This window comes from Bombus impatiens, unplaced genomic scaffold (assembly GCF_000188095.3).
Source record: "Bombus impatiens unplaced genomic scaffold, BIMP_2.2 scf_0263, whole genome shotgun sequence".
Taxonomy (NCBI): Eukaryota; Metazoa; Arthropoda; class Insecta; order Hymenoptera; family Apidae; genus Bombus; species Bombus impatiens.
The window spans coordinates 335,905-355,196 of NT_176682.1; the positions used below are offsets into that span (position 1 = coordinate 335,905).

Below are 19,292 nucleotides of genomic sequence, written 5' to 3' on the forward strand. Positions count from 1 at the left end.
GCAGCAAGCAGGTCTCGCCGGAACGGTGGTATCCGGGGTTGGGAATAGACTACATCTGCAACAGCAACCGCCCCATCTACGTCCAGCAGACTCCGAGGAACGAGTGATGCTGTACGTCCGCCAGGAGTCCGAGGACGTGTACACGCCGCTGCACGTCACACCGCCGACTGTTCAAGGACTGTTGAACGCTGTAAGAAATGTCAAGGATTTTTGTATGGAGCACACATTACATTATCCAAGTAGCACCGACACTATCAGTTAAAACACACACGTAGATCACTGCTCGTTGTCAGCCATTCCACGAATGAAAAAAATTCATCTTGATGAAACGCGAGAAGTTTAACCAAACGGGGTTTGCATTTGATTAATCGTACCATTAAGACGTATTAAAGGTCGTGGTGAATAGGTGATCCCGAGTTAAAGAGATACGTCGAGAATGTCGAATGAAAGTTGTCTCTCGACGAAGGTTTCTCTTTCCTGGAAATTGAGGTTCAGTTTCTTCGAAAATGAAGCTTCGAACGAGGTCGCTATAGTCTACTTTATTCTCGGCACACTTGTGCGACCAGGATTTTCAATAACTTGTCGTGGATACAGTGGAATGACTGAAGGTTGAAAATACATACAATCGCCGACAGATAGCGATCGAAATACTTGCAAATCGTAACCATGTCGATCAACGTCGAAGCTCCTGCGGTGGACGCTCGGTCGGTTCCTAAAGGGCAGGAAAATGGTAGCGGTAAAATCACACGAGTACGCCGCGTACTCGCAGAAATGACAGCTAGGAACGTTGCATAAGTGAGCCACGTTAAGCCCGGGTGCGTTCGTGAGCGGCGATATCGCTCGTATTCGTCGTCTGTCTCTATTTATGCCGACGAGTACGTTTCGAAACCGGCACGGTAACAAATCCTCGGGTAGAAAGCGACACGCGGAACGTTTCGACGTTCGCGACGTAAACCGGCGATATCTTGACGTGGCCAATTTATCACATTTCCACGGAGCCATGTTCGATTTGACGCCTGTACCCCCGGTATGAATAATGAGTGATGCGCGAGAATAACACGAGATATACAAGATACACACCCATATGATATATATATATATACACATATGTATATGCACATGTATATATATACATATATTATATAATATATAGGTATAAATGTTAGCTATGCATGTAAGGGCATATTACACCATTTTATTAATACCTGTTGCACCGTTCCATTACGCTGATATTAATATTAATGCGCATGCATCACTCCTCCAAAATCCTTACAATAATTAATACGGACCGGAGCGCGGTGAATCACGCGCACGGATCATTAACCCCTGTGATCGCGAGATCGATGGTTTCGACGTTAGAGGTGCCGTTCTTTATATTTCTTTTTTTCTTTTTTTGTCTTTTTAACATTGTACATTATTGACCAACTGTAGACGTACGCAAGGTCGCATTGTTGTAATAACGATGAGAAGTGGCAGAAGAAAAAAGTGGAAAAGAAAATCTATCTTTTACCGCGTCCTCCTTTCTCTCCGTAAATCGTACATTTGCCATTGCTTCTACAGAAGTAATTCCCTTTCTCCATGGCAAACCGATCATGCTAGCCAATAATTCCCGTTGAAATTGATCAATGAATTCCTTGATCTATGTACAGGAAACGGAGGATCGCAATTTTTTCTCTACGTTTCTTACATTTCTTCTCTCTTTATTTTTTTTTCATTATTTTGTCTTCGCTTCCTTCGTCCTCTATCTTGCCCGTCAACTTTACTCTATCCCTGATATCTGTCGGTCTGTCCGTTTTCACTAAGCGTATCACGTCGTAATAAAAGAAAAAAGACTAAAAAAAAGAACCTCCTCGGTTATCGAGCACGAGTACCCAGACCGATGGTCCGCAAACACTGTCAAAATTCTAATGTTCTACTTTTTTCTATTTTACAGATTGAGTCAAAGTACAAAATTGCATCCTCGAGTATTAATAACCTCTATCGCAAAAACACAAAGGGGTAAGTTTAGTAGAGTGTCATCTTTACTTGCATGCACCGCCCACACAGTAGTGCATGCCATAACGGTGACATTGCCTGACTCTCTCCGATTGCCTGGTTTGCTAGTCTCTCCCTAACTTCCGGAATCGACACACCACCCTCTATACCTCCTATACAACGCATTTGATAATATTTTTCTATCTCTCTTTTTGTCTCTCTATCTATCTATCTATCTATCTATCTCGCCTGTATATTTCTCTGTTTCTTCCTATAATCGCTTCTTTTCTTGGTTGTTCTCACCGCTCTGATCTTTGGTCGCTATTTATTATTTTATCTTTTTCTAACGTTGTTCACCACCATACCATTCGTTCATCCTGTAAAATCCTTGTCGTCGGCCACGCTGATTCAACGTCAGAGTACTCGTGTGTCTCCCTCGACTTCACCAGACTAATCCACTAATCTCTCTCGTGTCCTTTATTTTTCTTCTGTCACGACCGCTCACGCACGCCTGTCTGCTCGCTTCTCTAGACGCCTCGCCTTGTCTAGTGGACCAATGCATGCCTGTATACCTCTCAAACGCATCACGCACTTGGCTCGCTTGAGTCGCTGTGCTTCTCGTGTGCTCCTCTTATTTCATTCTCCCCTTTCTCTCTTTTTGGGTTACGTGATCTTTCCTTTTTACACGGAATAGCGTCTTGCTTGCTGTTTACTTTGGTTCACTCTTCGATGACTTTGGAACCATGGCGTTGATGCGGTCGACAGATACTTTTTCTTCAGTGTAGAAAGTACCAAGCCTGTCGTACCACGAACGCGACCAAAGGTCCCATTAACCGTACTCTGCTTAAAATATCAATCGTCACACGAAACGAAAACAAGCCCAAACAGAATGCGACAGAGTTGTTTCCTGCCCCTCAACACGAAACACAAAAATTAATCGAAATCTCTCGTTGTATCGCCGTATCGCCCAATAATTTCATATTTCGCTGATTCTTTCAAACAACACCGTTTTTTTGTTTCGCCGTTTTATTTACCGTCGAATATCCTCCCTCGGTTTTAAGCAGGGTAACCTCGAGTCACCTTGTTTTATCATTTCCACTATTTAATCATCCTTTTTTCCTCCTGTTGCAGAATTACAGCGAAAATTGACGATGACATGATCCGATATTACGTGGACGAGGACCTGTTCCTCCTGGAGGTGACCCACTCCAGAGTAAACCCAGACCCGAGCAACGAGCGTAATCCAGCCAATCCTGGGTCGCCAGGTGACCCTGGTGATCCCGGAGATCCACCTGCCACAGCTGGATACGACGTTACCCTGATCGAGCTACCATCGTCGCCGACGCACATAGCTCACTCGCCGCTCACGAATTCCGCGCATGGCCACGCGCACGTTCACGAGAGCGGCAACACGTGAACAGTCCGTGCCACCAAGTACGCAAGAAAAAAGGACGAAATAATGAAATTAAAATGAACAGAAATTACCGTACGTGGCTCTCGTCGTTTCGCGTAAATAAGTCTGAGATGGACAAAAGCAGCCGCGATGGTCGCGAGGAATCGTCGACCCGGTGCAATGTGAAAGGATAAATTGGACAGTTCGACGGGAGAAAGCTCTTCAGGGACCTGCGTTTGAGAAATCATTCGAAGATGGCGTTCGAGTGCGACTTAAGAATCGGAAGAAGAGATAGAAGAGGTAGAAGACGAAGAAAAGGAAGAAGATGTTTCGATCTAGTGGATGATAATCGCCACTTTACTCCACCAGTGCTTATATTTAAAAAATAAGTTTGTAGAGGTTGAAGAAAGGTAGAGAAGGAAGGGAGAACAAAAGCGTTTGGACGTGTAAATCGGACTGGGAAGTACGGAAAGGATACTCGGAACTGTTCTTCGTACCGTACAATGTAAGATGTCAAAAGTAGAGAGGAACGTTCGTTAGTTGATAGTGACCGTCTTGTGCAACGTCTTGAACGATCTTGTCTGTTTTTATAACGATATACAGGTAGTTTCGCCGATGTAGAGAATTTCGTGGACACGGAGTGGTGTTTGATCGATTGTACTTGATCTCGAAGAGATGACGAAGCTTTATTTACGATACCGTTTTTTCTCTTTTGTATCTTCCGAGTTTTTCGTAGAAATAGTTATGTCGATAACAAGGCTCTTTTTGGTCAGAGATAATACATGAAAAGAAACGTACCTCGTGTGCACGAAATATGTAGCGATCGAACAGCCTGTATTTGCGTAAACGTCTTCGATACGAAGCACAAGATCGAAGCTAGAAAGTATATTCTCTAGCCATGCAAGGCAACTCGTTATTTTATATATATTTTTCTTTTTTGTTTGTTTTCACTTGTGAACAATTTATACCGATGGTTGTTAGCTTATAAAGTTGAAACATTGCCGTCGTAGTTGAAACGCGATGGCTACATGTAAATCAATCAAAATTGATTTAAGAAATTCCCGCCCTATCCCAGTTAAATATTAAGTTATAGATTTATATATATATATATATATATTATATATAGATACGTATGACGTATAAATGTATATGCAGAGAAAATGTCACTCTATTTTATCGTATCGTCGGTTTTAGAGTTTAAAGTCTTGTTTATACGTTTTTAAAAGAACCTATGGTCGGTGTTTCGACTGGTCGACGTGCACGAAGCAAGCTTATTTTATACCAAGACTTGTACGTAGAGCTAAAGAAGTATAACTCTGAACGTCGCCATTCCAAGATAGACGGGTGCCATCGAGCATTTTAATCTCTTTATAGTGTTTACGCTCATACAACGTTCAGCGATATTGTAAGTCCTGTCTGATTCTTGATTAGGATTCTCGAACAGACGCGATAGTGTCATATCCCATTCGAAGGTTAAAGACTCTTCTTTTGCATTTCCAGCATTCCAGGTTAGTCGAAGGAGCTCACCTTCTTCCATCAACTGTCCATCTTTTGTATCTCATGTGTTATTTATACCGAGTTAACCCGAGAATCCGAGTAGAGCCGTGTAATACATCGATTAAGGTATCCCTTAGGTACTTCGCTATCATTCCAGAAACCTCCTGAGTATGCCAGGATCCTTTAATATTATACAAAGAGCAAGTATTACTCTCACTGAAATACGTAATTTCTCTTTTCGTTTTTTATTTTTCGTTGAGACCGATCACGAAGAGAGGATGATAAATACACGTTTAGAAGATCAGTAGATACGTTAAATATCCGATGGAATTGCCACATCATTGCAACGAGCATTGCAATATTTAGAGTAGGTTAATTTAGACGAATACGTTATATTGGTATCTGTAACGAGTTTCTTAAGAACATTCCTTCCTCGAACGTTAGACAATCCTTTGAGAACAAGCCTCTATTTCGATATAACGAAATAGTTAAAATGAATATATTGATAAAATAAAAAGAAGGAATTCTAGAAAATATTTCGAAAGAGTATGTATTATGATCATGAATATATATGAATATTAGTTTTAATTCTTACGATTCAAGACTGTTTATAGAAATCGTTCTCAAAGGGTCCAGCTATTTATAACGTGTAAGCCCCGTGAAACCCAAGTTTATCTTGATTATGGCAGGATACAGAATGTACACAATGAACATAATCAGTGACTCTAATCAGTGCAACGTCGTTGTCGTAGATCCAAAACAAGCGGCAAGATGTGAGAATTGTCAATAGCCTGGTTATGTATCGTTCTCTTCTTTTTTTCTCCTTTTTTGTATTAAGGTAAAACAACATTAACGTGCCACTGATAAAAGCGAACACAGGTTTCGTCGTCACGTACATCGCGTGGTTTTTATTGTAAAACCACACTCGTATACATGTACACATACACGCACACATCTATACACCAGCATATACACCGTTCATCTGCTATAAAAGTTATCGATAATTAGTTCACATGTAGGTTGAACTAGAGAATATCGTGATCGCGACACACACCACTGTTGTCCCCATTTTTGTTCTTGCGTGAAACGACACAAAAACGAAGGGAGAAGGAAGAGATACTTAAATCATATACACACCCTATACATAATATCACGACGATATCAAAGCAAGGATCAAAATACGCTTGTAAAATGCATATTATTATATGAGTACTATATTTTGTTACATCTATTGCAAGGCAGCATATAGTTTGATATTATTAATATTATTTGATTCTATTGACTAGAGTTACATAATGCGTATATTATTATGATTATAATTATTATTATTATTATTTTTATACAAGGGATGCGTGTATTCATGGTGCGAGAATGAAAGTAAAGCTGACAGAGGGGGTCGAAATACAGAGGAGAGAAAAATAATACGAGAGCGAAAGTGAAGATGAGAATGAATGGGAAGATTGATCAGTATGCCTGAAGAAGAGTGAGGAGAGAGGAAAAGAATCGTGTTTTACGATCAACGAAGATTGTTAATGTTGCTCCATGACATTTTTTTATTCGTAATTGATATCTTCCCCCCAGCCTATCCCCTACACCCACATCAAACACCATAAACTTTACCCACCCTGAACCTTCGATCGCCCAAATATAATAACTTTCGTCATTTACAGATGGATCTCGCGAGGGATTCGTCGTGTGTGCGTACGAACGGTTTCGTCGATGAACGATTTTTATTGCTATCGTATCATCCCTTATAATCCCTTACGTTTATTAATATTATTAATTAATGATATATCATGAAAGGCAACCGTATTACAGTCACGAGAAGACCTCGATCGCTATCAAAACCAGTGATGAAATGTTAAAGTTAGTGTAGAAAATTGGTTGTGAAATCGATAAGTTTTTAAATCTCTTTTTCTCTCCGTGTTAACGTTAGGAACATTGCACGGTAGTAGAGAAGCGAATATGTGGTCTTCCCGTGATCGTTTCCCAGCCGTCTCGATATCGTACTTAAATGACGTAAACGACGATGCGAAACGAATCCACAAGCTTCGCCTTATTTGTTAGAAATGTACCCGTGTAAGAGGAGGAATGTTAAAAACCAGCCGATTTCGAACTGAGCGCGCGCAGTATACTGTTTTGTTAAGGGTCGTGAAGCCAGACAAGTTGCGGAACAGATAATGATGCGAGAATATCGAAATATAATAGCCGTTTTCGCGTTGTCTTGCCATCGTGAGATTGTGCCAGAGGTGATATTATATTACGCTGTTTATTGCAAACAATAAATATTATATTAGTACGTTTTATAAATTGTGCGTTTTTATTGTCCCTTGCGTGGAAGACCAAGACGGGGACTTTTAAAAAATATCTTCTCAAGATCGTACAGGGCTACCTTAAGGTTTTTTGAAGATTCTTTAAAATTGATAGTTGCTAGAATATTGTATCAAAATCAGTTGAAGGCCACCGCAAAGCCAATCAAAATCAACTCAAGAAGATCTCCTCGAAGTCACTCAGGATCATCATCGAGCTTCTTCAATCCTTTTGAAAACCATCTCAAGGATTTTAAAGGTCGTCTAAGAGAATTCGAGGATCATTCCCAGATTGTTAAAGTTTATCTGAAGATCGATTCAATTCCTACAAGTTCAAGATTGTTTAAATGTTTGTTAAATAATTCGGTTATTAAATAAACAAATTTGTGAATAAGTGCAACGTCTCGATTTTGGAAATAAAAGATATAATTTTATAATATTTGAACATAATTCTTGTTAATTTGCAGAATGTTTTCCTCCTGCCTTTGTGACCTCTTGCTCCATCTCGAACAACACAGATCGGTATAAAGAAAAAGAGGATTACTATGAAAAGATATAAAGAACAAAGCGAAAACCATAAATTTGGAATAGCAGAAAGTGTCAGATAATGCTTCGAAGTAATTTGCGGGCTTTTAATGTCGAAATTTCAGGTGGCTCAAAGTTATTTTTACATCATTCACTTACAAAAATGGAATTCCGTTAATGTATGACAATTTTCGTTAATCGTCACATTAAAACTCTTAAAAAGAGTTTACGTGTATACCGTGATCAACATGATTTTATCCGATAAAATCTTACGTTCTAGTCGTTGACGCTTTAGACAGTAATAAGTCAAACATTTAACAGTCACGTATAATTTATAAAATTTACATAGGTTGGAAATACGATCCATAAATTTGATACCTTCTACTGAAACTCGAATACATGCGTTCTCGTCACCAGTCGTGAGAATATAGCATCTATGTGTAGACACTGTGACGATCGTGAAGGAATACGACCTTGTAGTGGGGCACTGGCCCTGTAGTAAATTATCCGCGCTTCATACATTTGTATTGCGCCTTTAAACCATCTTAATTACATATAATTATTAAAATTACATACGTGCTTCATACTAAAAGAATATTTTCTTCTCCTCCTACTTCATATAACAATATCCTGTAATTGATAAAAGTTACATATAATGATGTAGTACATAAACCATTAACCATTAAGGGCCATAACGAGTGAAAGTTTGCCGCAGCTCATCGTTCTTAAATAAAAAAATTATCAAAGTCAAACAAGTAGAGTCGAACGTTTTATTATTACTCGGTACTAGATAAAGACTAGAAAAATTATTGTTTGCAACAGTAATAAGGACGATAATACTAAAATAAAATTCTCGCCAGGTGAAATCTCATCTACAATAGCCTTTAAGGGTTAATAACAGTATTCATAAAGGAACACTCTTAGCTCTTCCATTAATTACACGCTGAGAATGTCACACGATTTGTTTGCAAACAGTTTTACCAAACCAGCTTTCTTGATTCTCCCAAGGCCCGGTTGAGAATCAGGAAAAAGAATGGCTTTATGCCGTATCTTAATACTTTATGGCTATACAATAAAAAGCAGCTCTGTCGCAACCGGTTTCCACGTTCCAGGAGAAGAACCATCGTGATCCAATGGTGGCGTCAATGCAAAATCTTGAACCAAATTTTATGTATGCACCGATAAGTGTCGAATGCATCTTACAAATTTGTTTGTCGATTGATCGTTACTGCTCGTACGCTGGTCGTCGAATCTCAATCGACTTCCTTTACGAATATCGGAGCAATTTCGATAAGGATGACGCTATGTCTCAATACCGGTACTTGATTAAATTAATCTGACGGAAATTGTTGAGTCTTCTAAATATACAAATTAGATTTTGAATGGAAAATGAACGCTTACTACGAGATTCTTCGAATAATACTATAATTCAGGGGGGAGGGTGGGAGGGAAGGGGGGACGATGTAACGTTGCGTCGAAACGAATACCATGTAATTGTGGACCAAGTTACAAGTTCGTCCCTCCTTTCCTTTTTTCTCTCAGCTACATCGGTTCGCAATTAAGCGTGATTCGATAACATCGTTATAACGCTATTAAAATTCGAACAGTCGATAGACAATGAAACTAAAGTGTTTTTCTGCGAAACAGAGGATCAGCGGTCCGAAATCTTCTAATCCCCTCGGTGACAAATGGCTCTCAAATACTTTGAAAACAGTCTGGTTTGATATATACAGTCATATAACGTACAGTCTTTCTGCCGATTATCAAACATTCCTCCTTCCAATTCATTAGCAAAATTGTTAATGGATTTAGGTAGCGAAGAATATTATCCACTTAAGGAGACTTATCAAAGAGTAGAAAGGTGAGAAGACTAACTGAAAAAGTCTATTTCAAAAAGAGTCCACAGGATCGAAATGAAAAATTTTAAACTCGTTTCGAAACTACGTCATTTTAAAAGAATGTCATATGTATCTTTTAAAGATATTCCCAAAGGTTATGGCACGATTAAATAGGTTTCGCTCGTATTATGAATAACTAAAAATCAAAGCTGAATCGCAAATCAGGTACGGTGAACAACTCGGTGACGCAAATTATTAATAGCCTGACTTGGAAGAAAGAGCGAGAGGTTCAGAGGAGAAAAAGTAAAACTTCGCCTTGTTTTTTCCTCTCACCCTTTTAAGGGAGAGTTCAATGAACCACGGAATGTGAAGTTTATATCCATCTCAAGGACTGGCACTGTCTTCTTTCGCTCTTTTTTTCTGAATCGCCGCCCGCGTACTGCATTTTCGTGAAAAGGATCATTCACGCGTGTCCGAGCTAAACATAAAAAAAAGAAATAAGAGACAATAATACAGAAATATTTCTCAATAAACTGTGAAATATATTTTTATAATTTCGTTTATCGTTACCTTCTCTACAATTTGTAACGAATGTTGAATTCTCATTTCCAACATTATTTCCCCATTAAAGTCTTAAATTTGTGTAAATACGATTTGCGTCTTAAAAGAAAGTTCAATGAACCGCAGAATGTAAAGTTTATATCCATCTCAAGGACTGGCACTGTCTTCTCTCGCTCCTTTCTTCTGAATCGCCGCCCTCGTACTGCATTTTCGTGAAAAGAATCATTCACGCGTATCTAAGCTAAACATTAAAAGATAAGAAACATTGATACATAATTACTTTGTAAACTGTAAAATACATTTCTGTAATTCTGTTTATCATTACCTTCTCTATAGTTTGTAATGGATGTTGAATTGTCACTTCTGACACTCTTTCCCCATTAGAGTCTTAAATTTGTGTAAATGTGATTCAATTCTAAAACTAGTTATACCTTGATTCATTAGCGTCACGTGACTTTTTCGTAATTGAGTTCTTTAGGAGGCATAGAACAGACAGCGTTAAAGACTCATAATTGAGAAATTGAAAAGATTTAACAAACTGCCTGCATTAAAGCACCAATACGGATTCAGCGCGTAGATTACTCCATCGTTAGCACGAACTTGTTTCTTTTATTCTAAATACTCTTCGGTTACATCCATTAAATTAAACCATCAAACTGAAATATGCTAATTTCAAATATAAAACAGCATGATAGTTCAGGACCTCTGAGCTTACTCGATAAACTTTTTTCGACTTCACTAAGTAAACGTTTGATCCTGAATGTATAATATTAAATTAAATTTTAGGCCTTTTGGCCAACATATCACCAAAATTTCTATTTCATTTTCAGATTAAACAGATATTCTTGCTATCCATTTAAATTCAATATTTTAATAATATCGATAAACTAAACTTCGTACATCTGTTACTTAATTTTAACAGTTAGTATAGATTTAGAAAATTACTTCCTTTTTGATCATATCACATCAAAGTCAAAAATCAATGAAAACAGATTTACCAAGTTTTACAATATCAAATATGTTATATTCCGATTAAAAGACGTTAAAAAAAAATTGGGATAGAAAACAAAAAAAGTTATCTGACCGATATCAAGAAAACGATACACGCATGGTTTGAAGAAATTCCATTCATTGTGGTCAGAGGGAAATGCACGCGTACGTTGGCATTAGCGATGGTGCACGAGGAACACGCGATTGGCAAGTTCACGGCCGTCCCTTACGTGCAGCCTTCTCCTCGGCCTCTTCAAGGCCAACACGAGGATCGTACTCTCTATGCAAATGCCTATGAACTCGACATTCACGATCGGCACCGGGTTTCATGCGACAACACAAATCAAAGTTAAGCCGGTTCCGTCACACCACTTACATAATCAGTGAATTTCTATTGAAACTGTCTCGACCGCGAATCCAGAACGAATTTTCTTGTACAAATTCCATTATATATTCCTGATTCATATCGACTAACAGTACAGTTGTCCGTTAGCGAACGTAGAAATTAGATACAATCGTCGAAGCGTACCAATAAATCGTATTATCGACAGAATATTCATTATACCGGGAAGGAAAAATGATTGTCCGATGTAACAGGCTGTAAAACGAGCTCTTCGTGGACGATTGACAGCTGTTCCGTTGTCATTAATCGGATGATTAGTTGATTGATCGACCAGTGCTCCGTCTGATCATGTTCAGTACGATAAGAAAAATATCCTTTGTCAACAGCGTGTGATTCGTTGTCAATAGAAACAAAAATCTGTTCATAAAAGTAGAGCATTGTCTATATTAGTAAGATTGTAATTTAAATTGCTAGCGATGGTGATCTCCGTGTAATATTGTAAACGAGTGTTATTATTACACGAATTTATATTTTTTGTAACTTACACAACAAATGAAAGAAATCCTAAATTGGAGGACGTATAACAAATATAATATGGTACCAGCAAAGATGTTTTACGCTGTCCATTACCACCACGATGAAGGAAATAAACTGCAAAATATAAAAATATAAAAACACGTCGGATATAACTTAATCGTAAAGAGTAAACAGAGGATCTATACCATGGAGCGTAAGAAACTTCCGAAGAAGCACTCAAACATCCGATGCAAAACGAACGTAACGTGACCGAAGCCGGTTGGATCTTTCAATCTGCCAAAAATTAGCATACCGTCAGCTCCGATTCTGGTATCGCGTGGTCCGCCCACCCTTTTTCTTCGCGGTGTGCTCCGCGCAGATGCCTCGAGGTGTTCGCACGCCCGCTAGAAGAAGACGAGAAGAACTCGATAGTGTCTCGTGCCTTGTGTCGAGCCTACCGGGGGCAAAGAACAGCGTCGATCCACGAGAGGGGAGGACAAGCCCGTTATAAGCACGAGCACCGGCTATTCAGCAGCTTAGCAACTTAGTGGCGGTCCCAGGATCCCTACCGGTAACACAGAGCCTTGAACATACTTGTGCTCCTTCTCGTTACGCGTTCTTATCTCGCTTGTTTCCGTTTCTCTGGGGATGAACCGACGACATCGAGCGTCGTCGCTAACGACGCTACTGTTGCTCGTCATACAGACTACTGCTACAATTTTGTTGATCTCTGGTAGCATAGAGGCTAATAATCCAAAAAGTAAATCAATCGTTTCTGAGTCGTCGTTCGAAGAAGTCCAACAAGGGGAGGAGGATGATAACGCGGTGATCATTGACGGTGAGTGCCAACGGGTGGTTTCCTCAACCTATACACAATTCAGTTCGTTGCAATCCATATTTAAATAAACTGAGTAGGTAAGAATTCTAGAGGATTGTTTGACATCGTTAAACTTTTGATCGAAGAGGCGAAGAAATTTGTCTTCTTGAAAATTGATCCGTATACGTCTTTCTGCAAAATTAATTCATATGCGTCTTTTTGCAAAATTGATCCATATACAATAGAAAATTTAACCAAAGAGGAGACTGTTATACGTTCACGAAGATGTTTGAACAGAGTAACTAATGGTAGCAATTAACATCGATTAGCCTGTCATGGTATAGTTGAGCGCCTCGTTGATGGCTGAGTATCAATCACCTGGAAGGATCGTGACTGGAGGAACAGGGATAGGGAACTCGTTCGGGTTCGTTGCACGAAACCACGGTGGCATTCGAATTTGCTCGTCGCGATGATAACGATACGTGAGAATTATCGAAGGCGAGTTGCGACATGTGATCGATCATGCGTGCGTTCCATACACGGCGAACGGAAGTCTTCCAGGCGCGCGTATCGCCGTATGTGTGCACCTGTGTGTCAGCCTGTGGGTCAGCGAACTCGCTGTCAAGAATCTGGATGGAATTCTATTGTGATACGACTGTCTCGAACAATCGGCTTAATAACATTCGATGATATAACGAATTGATCTTCATCTCACCGGAAGTGAAGTGGGTTACTCTCCGAATCTGTACAGCAATTAAGATTTCGCGTGCAAATCGCGTGCAACATGATAAGATTATGTTTGTACCGTCCAGATTGATGTGTATCTACAAATATCGATAAAGATGTTAGAATATTACAGACTATTTAATCTTAATACTGTCATTCCAATCAATATTACCACTTTGATGAGACATAAAGATACACTTTTTTTTATATCTTTCGATAGTACAAAGATTAATGAAGGAAGAAATGGCAAGATAAAAAAATAGAAAGATTCATGAAGTATCAATCACATTGTTTTCCTACGAACATGTCACGCAGATACATACCATTACACGACACGGACAATCTGCATTCATTACAACGGTAGACGATGTGTCATTCTTTGTCAGACATTGTTCATTCACACATGTAAACACGGTTCTACGTGCTATATTCTTGGTGTAAGTAGATTCTTCGTTAAACACGTTCGTAAACCGATCACGAACAACTTGGAAAAAGGCGAGTAAAATTAGCATTAGAAAAGAAATACCTGACCGACGAAATAATTAATTTTGTCATTTAAAATACAACGAATCGAAACTTATCGTTCTCTTATTTAGCTGCCAGTGATACGGACGTTCGGCTCGAGACGAGAGACGGTCGTGGTATTCTGTGGAATGGAGTTTCCAACAGCGACTCCTGCCTCACGTCGAAAGGCGAAGTTGGTCGTTGTACCAGCTTCAAAGAATGCTATCCATATTTTAAAATCCCTGATCTGAGCGCTCTTGATGGCTGGGTTCTCGGTGTTTACGACACCTGCAGCTATGTACGGGATAATAGACAAACAAATTTTGGAATTTGCTGCTCCAATATACTTCCGGTCGTTACACCACCGTCAGATAATAACGAAGATCCTACTATAGAAAATGCTCAGGTAAATAATTATAATACTCTGGTAAATAATTATAAATATGAATTTATGGTGCGCAGACTACATATGTTTATGCAAATTTTATGATAACAGTTTACTTTGGATATTTGGCACGTTTAAATTTTCCTAAAATGCATAAAAATCTGCAATCTGCTAAACAAAACGTGTTACTGAAACCAAGTGTTTCTTCATGTTTCTTTTCGTGATTTCTCTAATGGAATTATAGATCTTAGTTAGTTACCAGGAACTCGTAAAAATAATACGTGATACGAATCGAAAACGATCTATCTAACATAGAAAGTCACACCACGGGTGTATCTATCGAACAATGCGGTTTCGCAAACAGATTTTTACGACTCTATTTTACTACCGTGTCCAATTCGCATTTAGCCATTGTTCGCCGTGAAATCTTCGACTCTCGCTACTACATGTCCCGTTACTCTCATTGAAACGGTATTGTTTAATATTTCATGAAGATTCTCGTTCGATATTTCAGGAAGAGAGTACCGATAAGAAAGACGAAGATATGACCGTGAAACCAAGACCGCAGACACCAGGTTCCTGGCCACCACCGATTCCCACTCATCCACCTGATCATACCATACCACCGCTACCTACTCATCCATCGTTCGAATTGCCGACGTTCTCTACGATAAAACCAGTTCTAACATCAAAAAAACCTAGCGTCGCAACGACCTGGCCGACGAAGAAACCCGCCTGGTGGCCACCAAGTACGTCGTTCGTGTCAACCACCAGCGAGAAACCCCTAGGAACTATTTCGAACATAGATACGTCTCAATGCGGAGCGAAGAATGGTAATCAGGACCAGGAACGGATCGTAGGCGGTCAGAATGCTGTCCCTGGCGAATGGCCTTGGATAGCGGCGCTCTTCAACGGTGGTCGACAGTTTTGCGGTGGTTCGCTCATCGATGATAGACACATTCTCACCGCAGCTCATTGCGTTGCCAAGTAAGTCCAACGAAAGACGGACCCGCATGACAAAATCATCTGGTCTTCGTATTTGTGTATGGTATTTGTGCTTCGATAATCTTCTTCCGTGCTTCGTATTTGCGCTTCCATAATCTTCTCCTGTAATAAATAATAACTATCAGAATGATGGATTTATGGAAAAATTACATGTCCCCAGGAAAAAAGGAGATACAGTTGCATAGAGTTTAAGCATACAAATAAATCTTGATTGCTATACTTCCAGCATGAATTCCTGGGACGTAGCAAGATTAACGGTCCGTCTGGGAGACTACAATATCAAAACGAACACGGAGATCTCACACATCGAACGACGAGTTAAACGAGTAGTTAGACACAGAGGTTTCAACGCACGCACTCTGTACAACGATATCGCATTGCTCACCCTCAATGAACCTGTTCCATTCACGAAAGAAATACGACCCATCTGCCTACCGAGTGGCCCGCAATTATACATTGGATGCACTGCTACGGTCATTGGCTGGGGCTCTTTGAGAGAAAGTAAGACAATAAAACCGTGAAACACTAAAATTACGTTCATAAAGTTTCTAACTTTCAGGAAAATTCACAACTTTGAAATATTTTAATTTTTAAGGTGGACCACAACCAGCAATACTGCAAAAGGTGTCAATACCTATCTGGTCGAACAATGAATGCAAATTAAAATACGGTGCAGCAGCACCTGGTGGTATCGTGGATAGTTTCTTGTGTGCAGGTCGAGCTGCAAAAGATTCCTGCTCGGTTTGTATTGTAAAATTATTTTGTTGCATCATCAAGCTTGAATTTTTTCACAACATATTTTTCATTTAACAGGGCGACAGCGGTGGTCCTTTAATGGTGAACGATGGCCGCTGGACGCAAGTAGGTATCGTCAGCTGGGGTATTGGATGCGGAAAAGGTCAATATCCTGGCGTATACACCAGAGTGACGCATTTCCTGCCTTGGATTCAAAAAAATTTAAAGTGAAACTCGCGCTAGAAGATACATTAGTCCTACTTAAGTATTTTGTTATTCGTAATCTTCACCCTCGCATCATCGAACTCGACATGGCGTCATGTAAAATAACGAAATTCATAGACTACTAAAGATTTTTTACATAAATAAAAACGATATCATTCTTACAATTTATTCTTGTGCAATTTGTTTCACGAACCGCTTTCAAGCGGAACATTCATCCAAGGATAAGTAATTACACAAGAATTCTACATTGTAACAAAATATTTTATAGTACTATACATGTACAACTATATAAAAAATAGTTTAATACTATAACAATCTTTACGTTATGTTATTCCTGTCACAAAGTAGGCCGTAGATATCTATTTTCCCATCAATGCTATACTTGAAGTATTATGTGTCGCAATTGCTCACATTTAAATGTTGCATGATGTTCCGTGCTAGAAAACAAACAAAAACAAGGTTTAGTAATCAGACATCAGACTGATAACGTTATTCTTCGTAATATGCTGTATAATTTAAAATTACCTTGAAAATAGCATGTATCGTAATTATCATCGGGTTGCGGTATAAAAGGGGGCGTCGCTTTCAGCGGCTCGTCCCAGGCAAAATTCTGGAAAAGTTTCATAACTCGCACTTCTTGCGCAGAAGGACGTTCATATTGATCCAAAGTGAGAAGGGCATCTATGGCTTCTACAGCAGCCGTCGACAAAGCTTCCTCTTCCTCTGGCCAAGGAATGTCTCTGGCGAGAATATTGGAAAACACAGCCTGTGGTGTTTCGTCATTAAACGGCGGAACACCGGTGCAAAACTCAAACAGGCATACACCTAAAGCCCACCAGTCCACCGCATATCCATGACCTTGTTTCAAGAGTAATTCTGGAGCGAGATAATCAGGAGTTCCAAGTATGCGATCATCTGACCGATTAACACCGGCTCTTCTTACCGATTTGGGAGTTCTGTAAGGTGTGTAACTATTACCAGAAGATGCCGGTGTCTTTATAGGAGATATGCCTTGAGGCGACCGATGCTTGTCCAAGTTATCGCCTACAGGTATCTCAGGAGCCGACTGCGATGTATGAGCCATTGGAAGTTGAAATCGTGTTGTCTTAATCAAACGTGCTGTTCTTTCCTCACATTTGTCCTCATTTTCTTCGCTGTAACATCTCTGTTTCACAAATGACACTGGTGTACTGAATGCAACTCTTCCGCTTTCTTGTACTTTAGCAATATCAGTACTATTGTTAGTTTGTTTTATCGATTCGGAGATAGTAGAATTGATCGGACTCCTAGAAAATATGCAACCACGATTCTTTCGTTTTGGTGTTTTGTCGAGATCTAAATCTATTGCATTTAATTCGCATGTTAGGCCTGTTGTTACACTTGCAGCTCTTTTTCGTTTCGCGCCTCTAGTAAGCGTACATGTACTTAATGGACTAATATGAGGGAGAGGTTGCTGAGATTGTTCAGCCTCTAGCGTGGATTCGTCCTCATCTTCTAAATTTTGATTCAATTGACTATTCACTCGAACTGAAGTCGCTTCGCATGTATGATAACTCCCAGAGCTACTTTCTTGGTCATAGTCGATGTTCTCAACAATAACATTTTCCTGATGTTTCGTTAACTGAAGATCTTCTGCTGATTGAAAAGGAGTAATACCAGACACTAGGGAATAATCTCCTGACGTGACAATGGAAGAAGCTACCGAAATCGGTGATACTTGGGTTTTGGTACAATTTTGTTGCAGAGCAGAAAGTAAATTAACACCAGGTGTACTTCTATCGCTAAGATTAGATTCACTCGTGGATTTTTGTCCAGAACCAAAAGATAAATGCGACGTCAATGAAAGAAGCTGTCCAGGAGTCCTAGTGCAAAGACTAGGTGTGCAATTAACTAAATCCGATATTTCGAGATCTCTATGTAAAGATATTTTACTAAGCCCAAAATCTGTCAGCTTGACATGTCCTTCTTTCGACAAGAGCATATTATCTGGTTTTAAATCCCTATGTACAATTCCATGGGAATGAAGATATTCCAAAGCAAGACATACTTCTGCAGTATAGAAAGCTGCCATGGACTCTTCCATGTAACCATATACACCAAGCAAGCTTTTAAGATCCCCACCCACCATGTATTCCATTACTAAATAAATGCTACTAACGGATTGCAATGAATAAAATAATTGTACACAATATGGACTATGTGTTAAAGCTAATGCATTCCTTTCAATGATCACTTGCGAAGCCATATTCTTATTTATCATCTCATTTTTCTTCATTACTTTAATAGCATATACTTTTTCAGAGTTTGACTTTTTATATCCAAGGAAAACTTTGCCAAATGCGCCACGGCTAATTGGTTTCACGATCTTAAAATCCTGTATTTCTGGTACCTAAACAGTAAATACAATATCAAGTAGTAAAGTCAGTTTTGATATTTAAACAATACTGATTAAATAATAATATATATTTACCTTTGCTGTGGGATTAACAATTTTAGATATGGTGTTAAAGATAGAATTGTTGATTTGCCTGCTTGCCGATCCCTGTTGCGGCGTACACTCCCCAGATAGTATTTCACGTTCACTTTCTGAGTCATTGTAATTTGCACAAGAATTTTCGTCGTCTGTTTCATTAATTTGTTCATTACCATTTAGACGTAAATTTGGCGAATCAATCGCCGCTTCTTCCATTTAAAAAAATAACCTAACTTAATTCCAACGAATTACAAACTTACGTAACGAAATTTAAAATATCGAAACTTCGATTTATAAAATAATTCGGCAATACAAAAAGACTGAAGTTTTATTCATCGTTCTTCTACATTTTATGTCTTCCACTTATGTACGTAAATTAACTTTAACGGTTATCTGACATATTTGAAAATCAACATCTGTGCGACCACGTGACAAGAAAGTACTTGTTGAATACTTCAAGCGGCTTGAAGTAATCA

The 19,292-nt window shown here is 39.2% G+C and overlaps 3 protein-coding genes and 1 pseudogene across 8 annotated transcripts in view; 2 read left to right on the plus strand and 2 right to left on the minus strand.

The window, feature by feature from the left end:
- The window catches only part of LOC100745214 (protein grainyhead), a 169,695-nt gene extending 162,521 nt beyond the window's left edge, over positions 1–7,174 (plus strand). For 2 of the 4 annotated variants that reach the window (XR_004461556.1, XR_004461558.1), the window contains exons 14-15: positions 1–190; positions 1,934–1,947. Coding sequence is in view for 1 of the 4 variants with exons in the window: in XM_012384532.2 (XP_012239955.1) it covers positions 1–190; positions 1,934–1,998; positions 3,106–3,391 (541 nt within the window). In the remaining 3 variants the exon portion in view is untranslated. Of the gene's footprint in view, positions 191–1,933; positions 1,999–3,105 lie in introns of those variants that run through there. The other 2 variants (XM_012384532.2, XR_004461557.1) reach the window with 2 other exon arrangements.
- A 3,792-nt stretch (positions 7,175–10,966) lies between these two features.
- LOC112212668 lies at positions 10,967–12,538 on the minus strand (annotated as a pseudogene).
- On the plus strand, positions 12,337–16,652 carry LOC100741221 (proclotting enzyme). The gene is made up of 6 exons (XM_003488711.4): positions 12,337–12,784; positions 14,086–14,399; positions 14,893–15,365; positions 15,610–15,884; positions 15,979–16,124; positions 16,197–16,652. The coding sequence occupies exons 1-6, from the start codon at positions 12,595–12,597 to the stop codon at positions 16,347–16,349; spliced, it is 1,551 nt and encodes a 516-aa protein (XP_003488759.1). The 5' UTR covers positions 12,337–12,594; the 3' UTR covers positions 16,350–16,652.
- On the minus strand, positions 15,389–19,224 carry LOC100742142 (serine/threonine-protein kinase greatwall). 3 transcript variants are annotated; one of them, XR_004461559.1, is made up of 4 exons: positions 18,814–19,224; positions 16,869–18,732; positions 16,666–16,780; positions 15,389–15,485 (listed from the first exon to the last, which is right to left on the minus strand). XR_004461559.1 is itself a non-coding variant. In XM_033320265.1 (4 exons), the coding sequence occupies exons 3-4, from the start codon at positions 18,616–18,618 to the stop codon at positions 16,734–16,736; spliced, it is 1,797 nt and encodes a 598-aa protein (XP_033176156.1). In that variant the 5' UTR covers positions 18,619–18,732; positions 18,814–18,965; positions 19,077–19,224; the 3' UTR covers positions 16,584–16,733. The 3 variants fall into 3 exon arrangements, 2 of the variants coding, with proteins under 2 accessions (XP_033176156.1, XP_003488767.1); XM_033320265.1 differs by lacking the exon at positions 15,389–15,485 and having other exon boundaries at positions 16,584–16,780; positions 18,814–18,965; positions 19,077–19,224; XM_003488719.4 differs by lacking the exon at positions 15,389–15,485 and having other exon boundaries at positions 16,584–16,780.
- Positions 19,225–19,292: the final 68 nt, after the last annotated feature.

What these genes read in the sequence shown, in the direction of transcription:
- LOC100741221 (XM_003488711.4), top strand. Translation starts at nt 12,595, where the DNA reads ATGAACCGACGACATCGAGCGTCGTCGCTAACGACGCTACTGTTGCTC. An exon ending in TAACGCGGTGATCATTGACG is followed by an intron (nt 12,785 to 14,085) that starts GTGAGTGCCAAC and finishes TCTCTTATTTAG; the next exon opens with CTGCCAGTGATACGGACGTT. An exon ending in GCAGCTCATTGCGTTGCCAA is followed by an intron (nt 15,366 to 15,609) that starts GTAAGTCCAACG and finishes CTATACTTCCAG; the next exon opens with CATGAATTCCTGGGACGTAG.
- LOC100742142 (XM_003488719.4), bottom strand. Translation starts at nt 19,032, where the DNA reads ATGGAAGAAGCGGCGATTGATTCGCCAAATTTACGTCTAAATGGTAAT. An exon ending in TTGTTAATCCCACAGCAAAG is followed by an intron (nt 18,733 to 18,813) that starts GTAAATATATAT and finishes TTTACTGTTTAG; the next exon opens with GTACCAGAAATACAGGATTT. An exon ending in CGATACATGCTATTTTCAAG is followed by an intron (nt 16,781 to 16,868) that starts GTAATTTTAAAT and finishes TTTGTTTTCTAG; the next exon opens with CACGGAACATCATGCAACAT.